General features: G+C 33.9%; 1 protein-coding gene and 1 long non-coding RNA gene across 5 annotated transcripts; one reads left to right on the forward strand and one right to left on the reverse strand.

Annotated features, from left to right (window-relative positions):
• The first annotated feature begins 538 nt into the window (after positions 1 to 538).
• Positions 539 to 1,777, forward strand: LOC111410654. The gene is made up of 2 exons (XR_002705733.1): positions 539 to 831; positions 1,473 to 1,777. It is a non-coding gene; the product is annotated as an uncharacterized LOC111410654 (long non-coding RNA).
• Positions 1,778 to 3,937: 2,160 nt separating this feature from the next.
• Positions 3,938 to 11,986, reverse strand: LOC111410655 (putative leucine-rich repeat-containing protein DDB_G0290503). 4 transcript variants are annotated; one of them, XM_023041104.1, is made up of 18 exons: positions 11,919 to 11,986; positions 11,469 to 11,531; positions 10,936 to 11,029; positions 10,694 to 10,802; positions 10,564 to 10,602; positions 10,170 to 10,253; positions 9,859 to 9,920; positions 8,777 to 8,879; positions 8,517 to 8,666; positions 8,016 to 8,084; positions 7,863 to 7,919; positions 7,518 to 7,781; positions 6,904 to 6,987; positions 6,713 to 6,823; positions 6,094 to 6,164; positions 4,962 to 5,177; positions 4,682 to 4,775; positions 3,938 to 4,501 (listed from the first exon to the last, which is right to left on the reverse strand). In XM_023041104.1, the coding sequence occupies exons 2-18, from the start codon at positions 11,527 to 11,529 to the stop codon at positions 4,193 to 4,195; spliced, it is 1,977 nt and encodes a 658-aa protein (XP_022896872.1). In that variant the 5' UTR covers positions 11,530 to 11,531; positions 11,919 to 11,986; the 3' UTR covers positions 3,938 to 4,192. The 4 variants fall into 4 exon arrangements, with proteins under 4 accessions (XP_022896872.1, XP_022896873.1, XP_022896874.1 ...); XM_023041105.1 differs by lacking the exon at positions 11,919 to 11,986 and adding an exon at positions 11,724 to 11,905; XM_023041106.1 differs by lacking the exons at positions 7,518 to 7,781; positions 7,863 to 7,919.
• Positions 11,987 to 13,543: the final 1,557 nt, after the last annotated feature.

A 13,543-nucleotide genomic window follows, 5' to 3' on the forward strand; every position in this document is an offset into this window, starting at 1 on the left:
TTTATCTTCACACCCTTCTCGCAAAAATAATTTTTCTTCTATTGTCTCATTTGATTCTCATTTTTTAAAATTTTATTTTTAATTACACATTTTTTAAAATCCACGGCTTTTATCAATTTTTCAACCATATATTTCACCAATTTATATTAAAATATAATTTTTATCAAAATGAAACAGGGAGCGACATGTAAAGGTAAAGAAGAGGTTTATGTTCTCTGGAGATTCAAATCGTTTGTTCAAGCTCCCAGCCTGTTCAAATGTATAGATCATTTGCCTTTTTTCGTCCCTTCTTCACCTCCCTGTAACTGGGCCTATAAAAGACAACGGTCGACTAATCTTGGACAAAGTCATGGGCAATAACAACATTTCAAATGGGAAAAATTACATAAAACCTTACATTTTAAGTATATTATTCAAAACTAAAGAAAATTAACTCTAATTTCATAAATCAGGAGATAATTAAAATTTATTAAATTAATTAATACAAAATTAATATGAAAAATATCTAATCAAATCTTTTCACCCAACCTACCTCCTTCCATTCCAACAAATTTCCCAATCCCTAATCATTTTAACATATCCCTTCTCTCTGTATATCTCTTCATTCTCTATCTATATCTCTCCATTCTCTTCTCTCTCTTAACCACACACTACCATCGAAGCGCCATCATCACTAGGCTCAAGACGCCTTCGGCCGGTCAACATCTCCGATCTGCGATCACCGAAGGAAAAAGGAAAGAAGCACCAACATGCAATGTGTAGTCTTCGATTTGCAGGAAAAAGGCACCTCGGGCGGTGCTGCACGCAACACGTGAAAAAAATGTGTACTACGTATAAATGTTACCCTATACATTTACAATAATTTTATTTGTTGATTGTCAGTTTCTAAGTTGTGGTGTGATATTTTTGAATTCAAAATGCTCAAAAGGGATAGAATATTACCAAAATCTAAATTTATGTTCTTAAGTTGTGGATATAAAGTTGTCGTTACCTTTTAAACTTGAAATTTTCAATCAATCCTAATTAATATTTAAAAGCTCGATTTTATAGCTGGCTAAAAGAAATTCCAACAATGAACAAAATTTCTTTTCGAGTTTTATGTAATTTATTATACCCTCGTAGGTTGAGAAGTGTTTGAACCTCTATCTACTTCAGAAATATACTCAAAAGTTGTTAGTTTTCTTCCTTTGTGTCCTTGGAATAATATTACCAAGAAAAGGATTTTTGAATTTTCTTGCTGTGGATGTTTTATTGAAGCTATGGGATTTCAAACACAATTTCTTGAGCCAAGAATAACACTCATCTAGTCAGCAGCATTTGAAGGTGCTTGCTGCTTTGCTTTTTGTTTAACATAAATCAAAACTTTCAGCGAACTAAAGTAGCCCTCAAGTCTGAGGGAAAATAATTGATTTTCATAGATTAATTTCACTATCTTATTTATAGATCTTGTTTCAATTTTATTTTTCTTTCAGAGGGACTCCAATGCAAGACTTGTGGTAAACTCCCAGAGGGTCATTTTTTCTAGTATGCACATCATAATAAGCAACTAACTATTCAAGCTAGACACCTTCCTGATGACAAAGGCCTGGTGAAATTGAAGTAAAGCTTTGGATGTAGAGTTGCTGTGGTCAATGTAGTCATAGACGTCCTATGTTATTCTATTGATAATAAATTATTTTGATTTCAAGGATTTGGTTGTAATGTATCGACTTAAATAGCATCACATATCTATTCACTCTTTGTCATATGCAGACAATAAAATTTCAAATTTGGTCGATGCCCTTGCTGTTATGTCATAACCTATATGCAATTACAATGGTCATAGAACAAATTGCATTGTGTGGATACTGTTTAGCTTTCAAACTTCTAGAGAACTACTGATAAAGGTAATGAAACTGGAGTTTTTAACCAGAAAACATCAGTTTCTTCTGTCATATGCAGCGAAGGCATGAACTAGGTAAGAAGAGTGGGAGTGGGGTGGAAAGTGGATTGGATTGAATTGGAATGGGGTGGGAAGGGAAGGAAGCAGAGTGTTTGTGACCAATTATTTGATTGATTGTGAGATCGATAAAATATATTATTTGTGACCAATCAATAATATGTGACCTAAAAAATATGAAATTTTGATTAAATTTGCAATCGTGATTTACTATTTGTTAAGTTGTGACCAAATAATTTAATAATTCATGACGAAGAAATAACTGTGACTAATCTTTGATAATTTGTGACTGTGAAATAAGCTATGATCTATAAAATTTGTGATTTGTGCTAAAAAAACTAAGTTCAAAGTAACTAATTCAATAAATTATGATCGAGAAATAACGTGTGATCAATTAGCTTGTAAAATAAAAATATGTGATTGTGACTTCCAATTTTTGTCTTTGTAACCAATTAATAGGTCACAATCGATCACAATAAACACAGACTTGGTCACGGAAGGTCACAGTTAACATATAAACGATTACAAACTTTTAAATGTAAATAGATTTTATCGCAAACATTCACTATCACTGGATGCGATTACTCGTCACTATTAACATAGATTTGGTCAAAGACAGTCACAACTAAGACAGACCTAGTTACAAAGAGTCACAATTAAAATATACTTAATCATAGTGGGTCACAGCTAAGATAGGTCTAGTCACAAATCATAGTAGTTTACACAAATATGGTCATAAACAATAAAAGCTTATATGGATCAATCACAAATAGACATTGTTACATACAATCTGGTCACATACAGTAACAAAACACGGTCAATATATCACAGTCATTATGCATAAATTGGCAATACTTCGTCAAGCAGGTTACATTCCCTCGATAACAAGCTGTAACTCTTTTTCCAATTAATTTCTCCCTCTAAATGAAACACATATTCCCAAAATATGTCCCGAGTATAAAACAAAGAAAAAGGGTAAAGACATCTGCCTGTAGAAATGATCAAATTTTGACAACTCAATCCACATAAATGTTTTGTACCAGATCTTAGAACAGGAAGAAAACTTCTCATACAATTTCAAATTCAAGAAGTGGACGCATCAGCATTCCCTATGATCCAATCTCAGTCAATAATTCTCCACTCTAATAACCCTTTTATCCCTCAAATCTTCACTTGTGATTACCGCCCATTCCCCACCACATAGTACCCCTCCAACTGCAACAATCGAATACAAAATTCATACTCTTTTTCAGTTTTTAACCCAACAATTCCCCACTCTAATAATTCTTTTATACCCTCAAATCTTCATGTGATTTTGGCCGCCTTCCCCACCACATAGTACACCCCACCCCCAACAAACCCAGCACGAAATTCATGCATTATATTGAATCAAGCACTATAACCACTGTAGCAAATCAGAGCTTTCCAACCTGTGCCACAAACATGCTTGATTTTGATTGCAAGATTCTGAATATAAAAGTTACGCTTGATAACTTGTGATTTCATTTTAAGATTCTCACTCTCCCCTGGAGAAATTATAGTGATTTTGGAGAGTTTTCGAAAATCGGGTGTGTAGAGAGAGAAATAATACTTGATTAAGAGATAAAAAGAGTGTGTGTGAGAAATATCTTTTAAATAACGAATAATACCTATTTTTCAGAATCTAATTTTAAATAGTATATTTTATCCTAATTTAATTTCTAATATCTTATAATTATATATTAATATATTGAAATTTCCACCTGATTTATGAAAGTATTTTGTAAGATTGTTAGTTGTGAAATGTAATTCTTGTAGTCTAGTAATTGCGTATTTTTCCCTTTCAAATGCCTGCCAAATAAGTCGAACGGCTTTAAAATAGTTTTTAAACGAAGTTGGCTCAATATACTGCTGCAGGAAGCTCTTCTGCCAAAAAAAAAAAAAAACCTATCCAAACAAGCCCTTAAGTTCATTGAGAAGTAAAGTATATTGAGCAAATTTTAAATCCGGGAGGCTCTATAGCATATTAATCAACATATTTAAAATAACTGTGATAAAACCGTACAATTTACAAACATACCGCCGGTTGTTCTATCTCCAAAAGTCCCAATGCTGTATTCTGTATTCTAGAGTAACAAATGAAGAAAATGGAACATGTATACATTTCTAGCTACTTCATTTCTTTTACCTTTACATTGTTAAGGTTGATTGGCTGTAAGACACAGAAACAAAACCGTATGAACATGCCTCAAGCATTATCCAAGCAGAAACCTTTCAATCACCATTTCTTTGATCTTTATTAGATATTACGTCCTTCAGCTCCTGAGCAGCAAATATTAAGAGCTCCACCATCTCAAATCCGGCAGCAGAAACAAAATCTACCTTCTGAGAACTGGGTTTTGTCACAGCATTGTCTACGTCTTCTTCCGGACTATCACCATAAGATTTATCAGTCTCGCCCGACCAACTGATCGGAAGAGAGCTGCCGAGGGCAGTCTTAATTAATTTTGCTTCGGAAACAATTTGGTCAAGAGCTTCTAACAAGCTAATATTTGTACCATCTGCAGAAGCCGACTCTTTAACCTGCAAGATTGGTTTTTGTGCAGAAAACAAGGTCACACTAAAGTCGAACAAGAAATCGTAGTGTAAATAAAGACTACACAATTCTCTCTATCATTAAGTATTTTAGTATTTCCAAACAAGAGGAAATCCAATTCGTGGTTGTTCTTGAAACTTGAAATGGATAATAGAAACTATGATTACCTTCAAAAGTGAAATACGAAGCCTGTGAACGGAAGTTGTAAGATGCTCCATACTATCCAAGCTCTCTCTAAGAGTTGCATTTTCAATCTTCATCCTGCACAATTGATAACATAAGAGAAATGCAAACAACGAACAGAAATAAGATCCTATCCTCCCTATGTTCACTTTGCATCTTGCCTACCATTTCAATTTACAAAGAAACTAATACAAGTCTTGGAATGTAGATCAATGTAATGTTATTAGCATATATCTGAGCCAAACTACTGATATTTTCACAAACCTCGCAAAATCCATATTGTAATTGGACTTTCTATCAGTGAAGTTTCCTTCGTGATTCACGTGCGCTTCAGCATGATTCCCATCATAACCGACTACCCAGTTCCTTAAATAAGTTCTCTTCAGCAAATTTTTTATTCTTCCATCTTTTTCCTGAATAGTTCGACCTTCTTCAGTTTCAACCAAATGTTTTCCTTTTTTCATATCCTGACTGATCCTCCTGCATGCAGCTATCTTCCATCACTAACTTAATGGGTAATAAATCGCTTCAAAAGTTCAAAAAAGTTTCTCGAGCAAAAGAAGCATAAAATATTATAAAACTAAGTACAGGGACAAAAGAAAAGTTGACAAACAAGTCAGTCAGCAACAGTTAAGAAACATTGTACTACCTTAATGCTAAGCTTCTGTTTGGCAAAATTTATAAATCATATAAGCGGTCAGACTTCCTTTTACACCACGGGAATGATTTGGAAGATCCAAAATCAAAAATAGTGGTATTTACTAGCAACAACATAATGGAGGCAGTCATTCAATATAGATTTACATACCAAGGGAGCCATAAGTACCATCCACCTATCCACCACTCATTTCTAGATTTATAAATTCCAAACTAAGACTAAATGATTTATAAGAAAAGGAAAAGAGATTTTGCATCCTTCAACAACAATTTGATCGTGATTCCCAGATAGAAAGAAGATGAAGTGAGAGAAATATATTTTTTCTAAAACTCTTCGACTCTCAAATTTCGAGTGTCCTACGGTCTTGTCTGAAATCATGTAAAGAAAATTCCTATTTGAAATAGATATCATTTATTTGATGATAAATAGAGTGCATAACCTTCTAATAAGGAATTTTTCAGACAGGGACCTGGTCTTCCCCATTGAAATGAAGACTTTCTAGAGAACTATAGACTAGGGAGGAAAATAAAATAACATAAAAATGAAGAGAAGCAAAACCTGAAGTGAAAGGTTGAAAGCTAGCTACAGAAAAATCCAGCTAACAACAAATTTTCACTTAACATGAAAGATTAAAACAGTTTTGTTTTAACATAATTCAGATGTCCACTGAATCACGATGACATGATGAAAATCCAGCAGTACATTGAATACAAGAAAGAAAGAAGGAAGATAATATACTCTTGCAGCATATGATGTTCCTGCTTCAACTCAGCCAACTCCAGAAGAGCTTTTACCTTTTCATTCGTAACCTAAACCACAAAGTTTATAAAACAATATGCATATCATCGTTACTCTAAAACACAGCTCATAGACCAAAAAAATGACAAAAATAGACTGACAGAGATCATGATAAAAAGTTCATCAAAGACCTGCCAAACGTATGCACTTATTTAATGAAATATATTATAAGCCCTTGTGTGAGACCGATTAAAATCTAAATTTTAATCTAAATCAAAGTCAGTAATTCATTTCAACCATATATTTTATGGGTCCCACAACTTTTCAACCACACATTTTATCAACTTCTATCAAAATTTATTAAAAATCTGATTTTAATTCCTACCAAACATGGGCTAAGAAATAGATTATAATTTACTTTTCTTCCCATTATTAGTAGTTCAAGTCAACTTTCAAAGTTGATGGTTTCCTCTAAATTCAACAACCCCCCCCCCCACCCCCCCAAAAAAAAAATTCCAACAATTCTTTCTCTCTTCTTGTGTATATAGAGATGATGAAAAGTAGAAGGTGCGCGGGATTTTTTATGATTTTTCTTTCTGAAGGTCAATTAGAATATTACTTGCAGTAAATTTCTCTGAAGTTCCTCAACTTTCTTCTGTAGAGATGCATTTACATTGCTCTCTAGCAGATGTCTTTCTTCCTGTTGTGACATTAGTAGTAAAGCAGCAACCTAAATAGATAAGAAAATACATATCAGCACAAAAATATTTTTAAAATATATTGATAAAAGAAAGACAGGTCATAGGCAACCTTCTCTTGCAATGCCTGAGAAAGCGCTTCAGATGTATCACCAGTTCCCATTGTAATTGTGGGTGAAAAGCCAGGATCACTTCTCTGCAACGTGTGAAGAAGTTTTTTTTAAATAAATGCAAAATCAAGGAATTTGCACATACTCTCTCTCAAGAAAAGGAAAATAAAGGTTTTCGAATATAATCCTTCGTTGACACACGTCTCTGTCATAAAGAAGTCTTCTCACAATTTTCAATGTCAAAAGAACATCTGTCATAAACAACAAAACACCATTGAAAACAGCACACTTGTGAAGGTCAATACAAGGTTTTACAAATGCACCTCCACATATTATGGAACAATAATAAGGGAAAGTTACCGACTCATGCACATAAACAGACAATGAAAGGCTCCGTGTGATTCCAAAAACTCAATGATTAAACCAAGTTTTCCGAGAACAAACTCTGAAAATTGATGATGATGATAAAATGACGACTGAAATTCTTGATGCCAGAGAAAGAAGGGTGTCAGAGAGCAGTTGCTCGATTAGCTTCTACAAAAATGAGCAAGCAAAAACTGAAAGAAAACAACTCACGCAGACAATATACGACATAACATGGCAGAAAAAAACATGCCTTCGTGATTGAATCTTGACCAGAACCAGTAATGGTATCATCTCTTAATTCATTTTCTTGTAACTTTACATCTTCCAGCGGAGAAGATTTTAAGTTCTGTTCTTCACTCATTTCACGCTGCCTGGTTTTCTCTTCTACCACATCTATAATTGATTTGATCTCTGAATACCCTTCATCAAGTAAGTTTGTAATATTATTTCTGCACTGAGAATGATAATAGTGTAATGCCGATATCTCCTTCTTGATCTTCTTTTCTGAAAGAATCTATACCAATTTCTTTCTAGTTAGAAATTAACAAATGAACCATCGATACACCTATTTTTCCAAGAGTAAAAAAGTTCTTACTTTCTTTTTCTCCAACTCGGAAACTTTCTTCTTTAAATGAGTTTCAATTTCCAGTCCCTAATCACCAGATTGCGATTGACACCATGTTGGTAAAAAGAAGCCGTAGACAATGCATGCACAACAAATATGAGGTACACAAAACCAGAAACTCACCAGCTGTAGCTTGTTTTGGAGATTATCCATACAGTTACTCAGAGTCTTGACTTCTGCTTCCAAATCACTCTGTCTGAGGAAAAGTTAATCATGTAGCTGAAAATAAATAAATAGAACACTAAATGGATTTATGTTTCAAGCAGGACTTTTAATGAAATGGCAACTGTAGCTCTTGGCGCCCAAATAAAACTCCACTTTGCATGTACTAAGCACTGTACTTGCACTCCAGATGGCAATAATTATAGTGCTCTGAACTCTAAGAAAACTTCAAATTATTATAGAAATTACAAGAAATCAGGAAGTACTTGTGAAACAGTACAGACATGAATCTCATCATGGTTTGCTGGATCCTTTTACTTATTATACTAAGTGGTCATAAGTCGAGGACTAAACTGCTGGCACTTTTTTGTTGAGCACAAGAAATTAACTCAAGATCAATAGATTATTGGTCTTACTAACTTGAAAAAAGATGCAAGTAAATTACTGTGTACCAGAACATACAATGTAGTTAGACGTGGAAGGTTCGTTGTCACTTTGGAAACTCCACATTTCAGGTGAATCATGCAAGAGACTCTCACATTTATCTTCCCAGCTTGTATCTGCGAAATTCTTGATGCAACGTTGCCTGATGTCATAAAATTTATTGATAACCTGTCATCACCAAAGAATTGTGTCCTTTAATATGCCTATATATGAGATTAAAATCCTCGTCATATTACAGTGGCTGTATTATAGGACTTCATGCAGAAATTTAAAACTACCTCTTTGAAAGTCTCATTCCGTCTTTCCTGGTTTCCTAGATCAATTCGAAGAGTGGTAGTTAGGCTTTTTTCTTCAGAAAGTTCAGAAGTCAGCTCTTGAATCCTATATTAGTAAAACAACACTTTTATCAACTGAACCAGCAAAATCAACTATGTTCATATCATTGGAATTGAAGCCAGTACCAATCATCAACCAAAGTAAAACAAATATTACAGAAGAAAAATTAGGTGTTAAAAAATGTTCCTCGCCGACATATCCGGAAAAATAATTACTCTACAGAAACAGTGAGGCGTGGGGGACTGAGAAACAAGAGATAGAAGAGTTAGATGCAGCTTTCAACCCTAATAACACTTAAATCAAATATTCATAAATCTTTCTAATATAATCACATACTCGTTTGACTTCTACAACCTAATGTTTCTAAACTCATTACAATGATCATTTCTGTATTTGTTTTATCTGAATTCAAAGTATACATATGGAGTTCCCTGATTCATTCACCTTTTATCCCACCCAACATAGCTAATGGTACACTCCACTAATCTCTGCCCACTGTTCACCATAATTACGATCATATGGGATGGGTAGTAAGGGACGTCACAACAGAATTTTGAAAGGATTCAAATCCAAAACGGAACAAAATTTATGCTAGTTTTCTCCTCGATGCAACTCTCCTCTTTTATCCGGACTTAAGACCAGCTATAAAGAAATATAGGCGAAGTTAGAAACAACTGCTGAACTCCAACACAAAAGGTTGTGTACTTGCCAATCATATACATTATTTTAAACTGCTTGTTCAGCTTTTCTTGAATGTTGAACATTACACAATACTTTCCTGAGAACACAAAACGTAATGTTTCAAGGTAAATATTGACATTTTAACAGGAAGCAAATCCAGAATCTCATTCAACATTAATATCTGTATGGCATCCTTTATTGTCATGTGACCATGCATACAAGCCCAAGAGAAACTAAACCATAAGATGAGAAGCTCAAAATTATCTCTAGAACAGACAGCAACTTCTAAAAAATATTTGGAATGGGTCAGAGTAAAAAAGTACAAAACTGTTATGTAAGCTACCTTCTATCTAATTTATTCAGCTCCTGTGAGATGAGTTCCTCTTTCTCCCTAGACTTTTCAGCCTGATATTAACCAAATATATCAAAAGAAATTAATGAACAGAAAAGACTATTCAAAGTTTTCACTTATACAGATGGGGAAAAAAAAAAAGAAAAAAAAAAAAAGAACACTAAATCTCATGGATATGCTTAAGATGGGCATGATGCACCTTACAGCCAAATTCTTATACTCACGTCAAGTGGATGCAAATAAAGTTGATTGATTAGGTAACAGAAGAAGAAAAGGATAGGAAAACAGAATAAGAAGTCCACCTCCATTATTGCATTATCTCGCTCAGCAAAAGCAGCAGCAACACAACCTTGAAAAAATTTTAACTGTTTCTCTGCTTCAATGTTCTGGGGAACCAACACCAATAGAGAGTCAACTAACCAAGATATATAAAATACAACTCAATTTTCATTTTGAAATCCTAAATTCAAGATAATCAGGAAAATTGTGGCATTTCATCAAAATGATTATCATTTTACAGCCAGCTAAGTAGAAAACGGAGCTGGTAAGCATTGATTCATAAGGTAGAGCATCTGACAATTAGATTAGAACCTCAAGAGTTCTAAACAAATTCTTAACATTGCGTGCATAAAAACAAACATGCTTGCGCGGGGTGGGGGAAGGGAGGGAGGGAGGGAGGGAGGGAAAGAGAGAAACCTTTGAGACTTCTGTACTATGTAGATCTGCCAGTTGGCTCTAAATACATAAAACAAGATCAGAATGCCGTGAAAGAAGAGTAGCTAAGAGATCATGCAAGCGATGTTAAGGAGATGGTAGTAGTTCTCACTTTAATATTATAAGCCTCTGACAACTCTTCTTGAAGATTTTGATTTTCTCTTGTGCAAGTAGCCAACTTCTTTTTCAAGTTTTCAATCTCTTGCTCCAACCCAGCTGTCCTGTATGGAATCAAATCAAGGCAAAAAATCAATCATTTTCTACTCCATTACCCCCAAGAGATAAAATGCTAGAGCACCAAAGGGGAAAATAAGTCATATGTCAAATTCACAAACAATAAATAATTTTCACCACCTCTGGAAATGCATTCTAGTAGCCACTCCAAGATAGGCAGGTCCAGCTTGCTGCATGCACAATTGTTCAATATCTTTATGCAACTGATCACGTTCTGCATAGAAATTGATAAAATAATAGCTGAACAACCAAAACCTTGGCACTGAAAACCCAGCCGAAGCAAATGCTAAAATGCAGTCGCGCTGTTGAATTAAGGGAAAAAAGGTTCGACAACAACCCTAAATACGATTTATATTCTCAATATGTCCCCCACCCCCATGTCAAGTACATTTAAATCCTGAATTCTCCTCCTCATAACTTATTGCCTGATTATGAACTTTGCCAGCAGTAAACACATTTTCAACTTGTACATCACAGGCCCATTGAAATTTTATCTCAAGAGTCCAAAGAATTCAAACAAGTGGGTATAGCACAGAGTATCCTTCCAGTTCCAATGATGCACACAAATAATCAACCCAGGAAAAAATAAATAAAAATAAATTGCAGCATATAAAGAGAAGTCTTGAAACATCTAAATTGATGAGCATGTGTACCGTGCTCCAATTGTTTGATGCGCGCAATCAACGACTCATTGTCCACCAAGTTATGATCCATGGCTAAAAAACAAAATCCCCACAGGTCAATATCCGTAGTTTCTCATATGAGGATCAATAGTATTCATCAATGAAAGACATCACCTTAAAAATTAAACTAAAAAGAAGACAGTGATTTCTTTTGTGGGGGTGGGGGGGGGGACTAAAAATTCATCCTTTAACAGTAACCCAGTAAGCGTCTAAACTTGGACCAACCTTCAGATACAAATTTCACCCAATAAAAAAAAGTAATAATTTTATCGGATCTTTGGATTATTTACTACACGAAAATGAATTCCTCTGAAAAATGAAAACGCGTTTATCTTCCAGACAGTTCGATTACATACAAATTTTAGACAAACAAAATAATAGATGAATATAATTATCAATTTTACGGAATAAAACAGTTACCTAGCAATCGAAAGGATTTCTGAAACTTTGAACAGGGCTTATTAGGCGTGAAGACGTCGAGGCAAATGATTGTGTTTTGCGTAAATTGCAGGTCTGTTCCCCAACATTCACTCATTTTGTACTTTTATCCCCAACCTTAATTTTCTGTCACTCATATCCTCAGGATTTAAGAAATTAGCAGCCATTGTCCTCCATAACAGTTTCTATAATGTCAATTTTGCCCTTACGTTTAATTAAAGCACAAAAATAAAAAAATGTATAAAAAAGGAATAATTAACTAGGGTTCATATGGCTTGAAATGTGATTTTGTCCTTAAGTTTATATAAACAAAATAAATAAAAAAGAGTGTGAAAAAGAGAATCGTCTTCCACCTTCACCATGTCACCCGCATCGTCACCTAAATTCTTTTGATAGCCTCTTAAATAAGTTTTTATTATTAATCAAGATAATTTGATCTTGCAAATTTTTTGAGTTGAGTTAATATGCTGTGAATAATTTTTTTAATAGAAGGCCAAGTAAATCCGGCCCCATTGAATTGAGTGGATTTTAGAGGGTGTTTGATAGGTATTTTTATGTAAAAATATATTTTAGAATAGCAAATTGATATGAAATATGTGGTTGAAAAATAAGAAAAAGTTTTTGATTTACGTATAATATTATTTTAATAAAGAATGTGTGGTTGAAAATAAGAGAGAGAGAAATAATGAGAATGGGAATGGAGGCCTAGTCCGATTCTTTGTCACTTTGAATATTGCTAGTTAAAGGTATTGAATGAATTTACTTTGAGTTTAGAAAGTCTATAGTTTCCTAATTGTCAATAGCTTCCTTTGTATATTCGTCCCCCTTGAGAAAAAGGGTGCCTCTACTCTATTATTATTCAAAATAATTATCATTAATCTTTGGATAGGATTTATGTACCCAACAATTCCATAAAATCACCTTCATGCACCGTTCATAAGTTTGAGTCAGACTCTCTGCTTCATTTGATACTTATCCAATTTTCAAAAGATTCCAAGCTTTTAATAGGCTTCTTTAAATGGAAAATGCTAGGAGTACATAATTTTTGGTACATAGGGATGTCCACCCTCTCATATAAGTAGGACTTGCTCAAATATCTTATTCGAGCAGGTCCCATCCATGTAAGAGGAGGGATACTCTTATATATAAAAAATTATGTACAAGAATCTTTATCTTCTCTAAATTGCTATTATTTTTATTGAAAGGAAATTTTGTCCCCGGCCTATAACAAATCTCGAAAACAAATTAAGGGACATTGTCCTTTTCTGGTTGTCATTGATTCTTCTTCTCTCCACTTCTCATTTTTCTAAGTTATAAAAGGTGACGTTACACTATACCTAATTGTCTTCTCATAAGTACAAATTAAATGAAAAGTTTAAATAAAACGACAAATATCGAAAGCCAAAGGGGATCAAATTAGTGCAATTGGATATCTTTCATTTTATTTTTGACTATTGCTGATTGATTAATTAATGGACTCTGGGTTTAAGAGAATAATTTATTGAAAAATAATAAACAAGACGCATGTAGCATATATAAAAGGCTAGAAGATAGACACTGGTAAATCGATTAGATCTTTATCGTTTATATTCGAAATTATTTCAACC

Source organism: Olea europaea, chromosome 15, assembly GCF_002742605.1.
Source record: "Olea europaea var. sylvestris chromosome 15, O_europaea_v1, whole genome shotgun sequence".
NCBI lineage: Eukaryota > Viridiplantae > Streptophyta > Magnoliopsida > Lamiales > Oleaceae > Olea > Olea europaea.

Excerpts from the sequence above, each read along its gene's own strand:
- LOC111410655 (XM_023041104.1), bottom strand. The coding sequence starts at position 11,529 with ATGGATCATAACTTGGTGGACAATGAGTCGTTGATTGCGCGCATCAAA. Across the intron at positions 11,030-11,468 it reads CATCAAACAATTGGAGCACG|AACGTGATCAGTTGCATAAA; the intron begins GTACACATGCTC and ends ATTTCTATGCAG. Across the intron at positions 8,085-8,516 it reads CTTCCACGTCTAACTACATT|AGTGATTTGGAAGCAGAAGT; the intron begins GTATGTTCTGGT and ends TTCCTCAGACAG.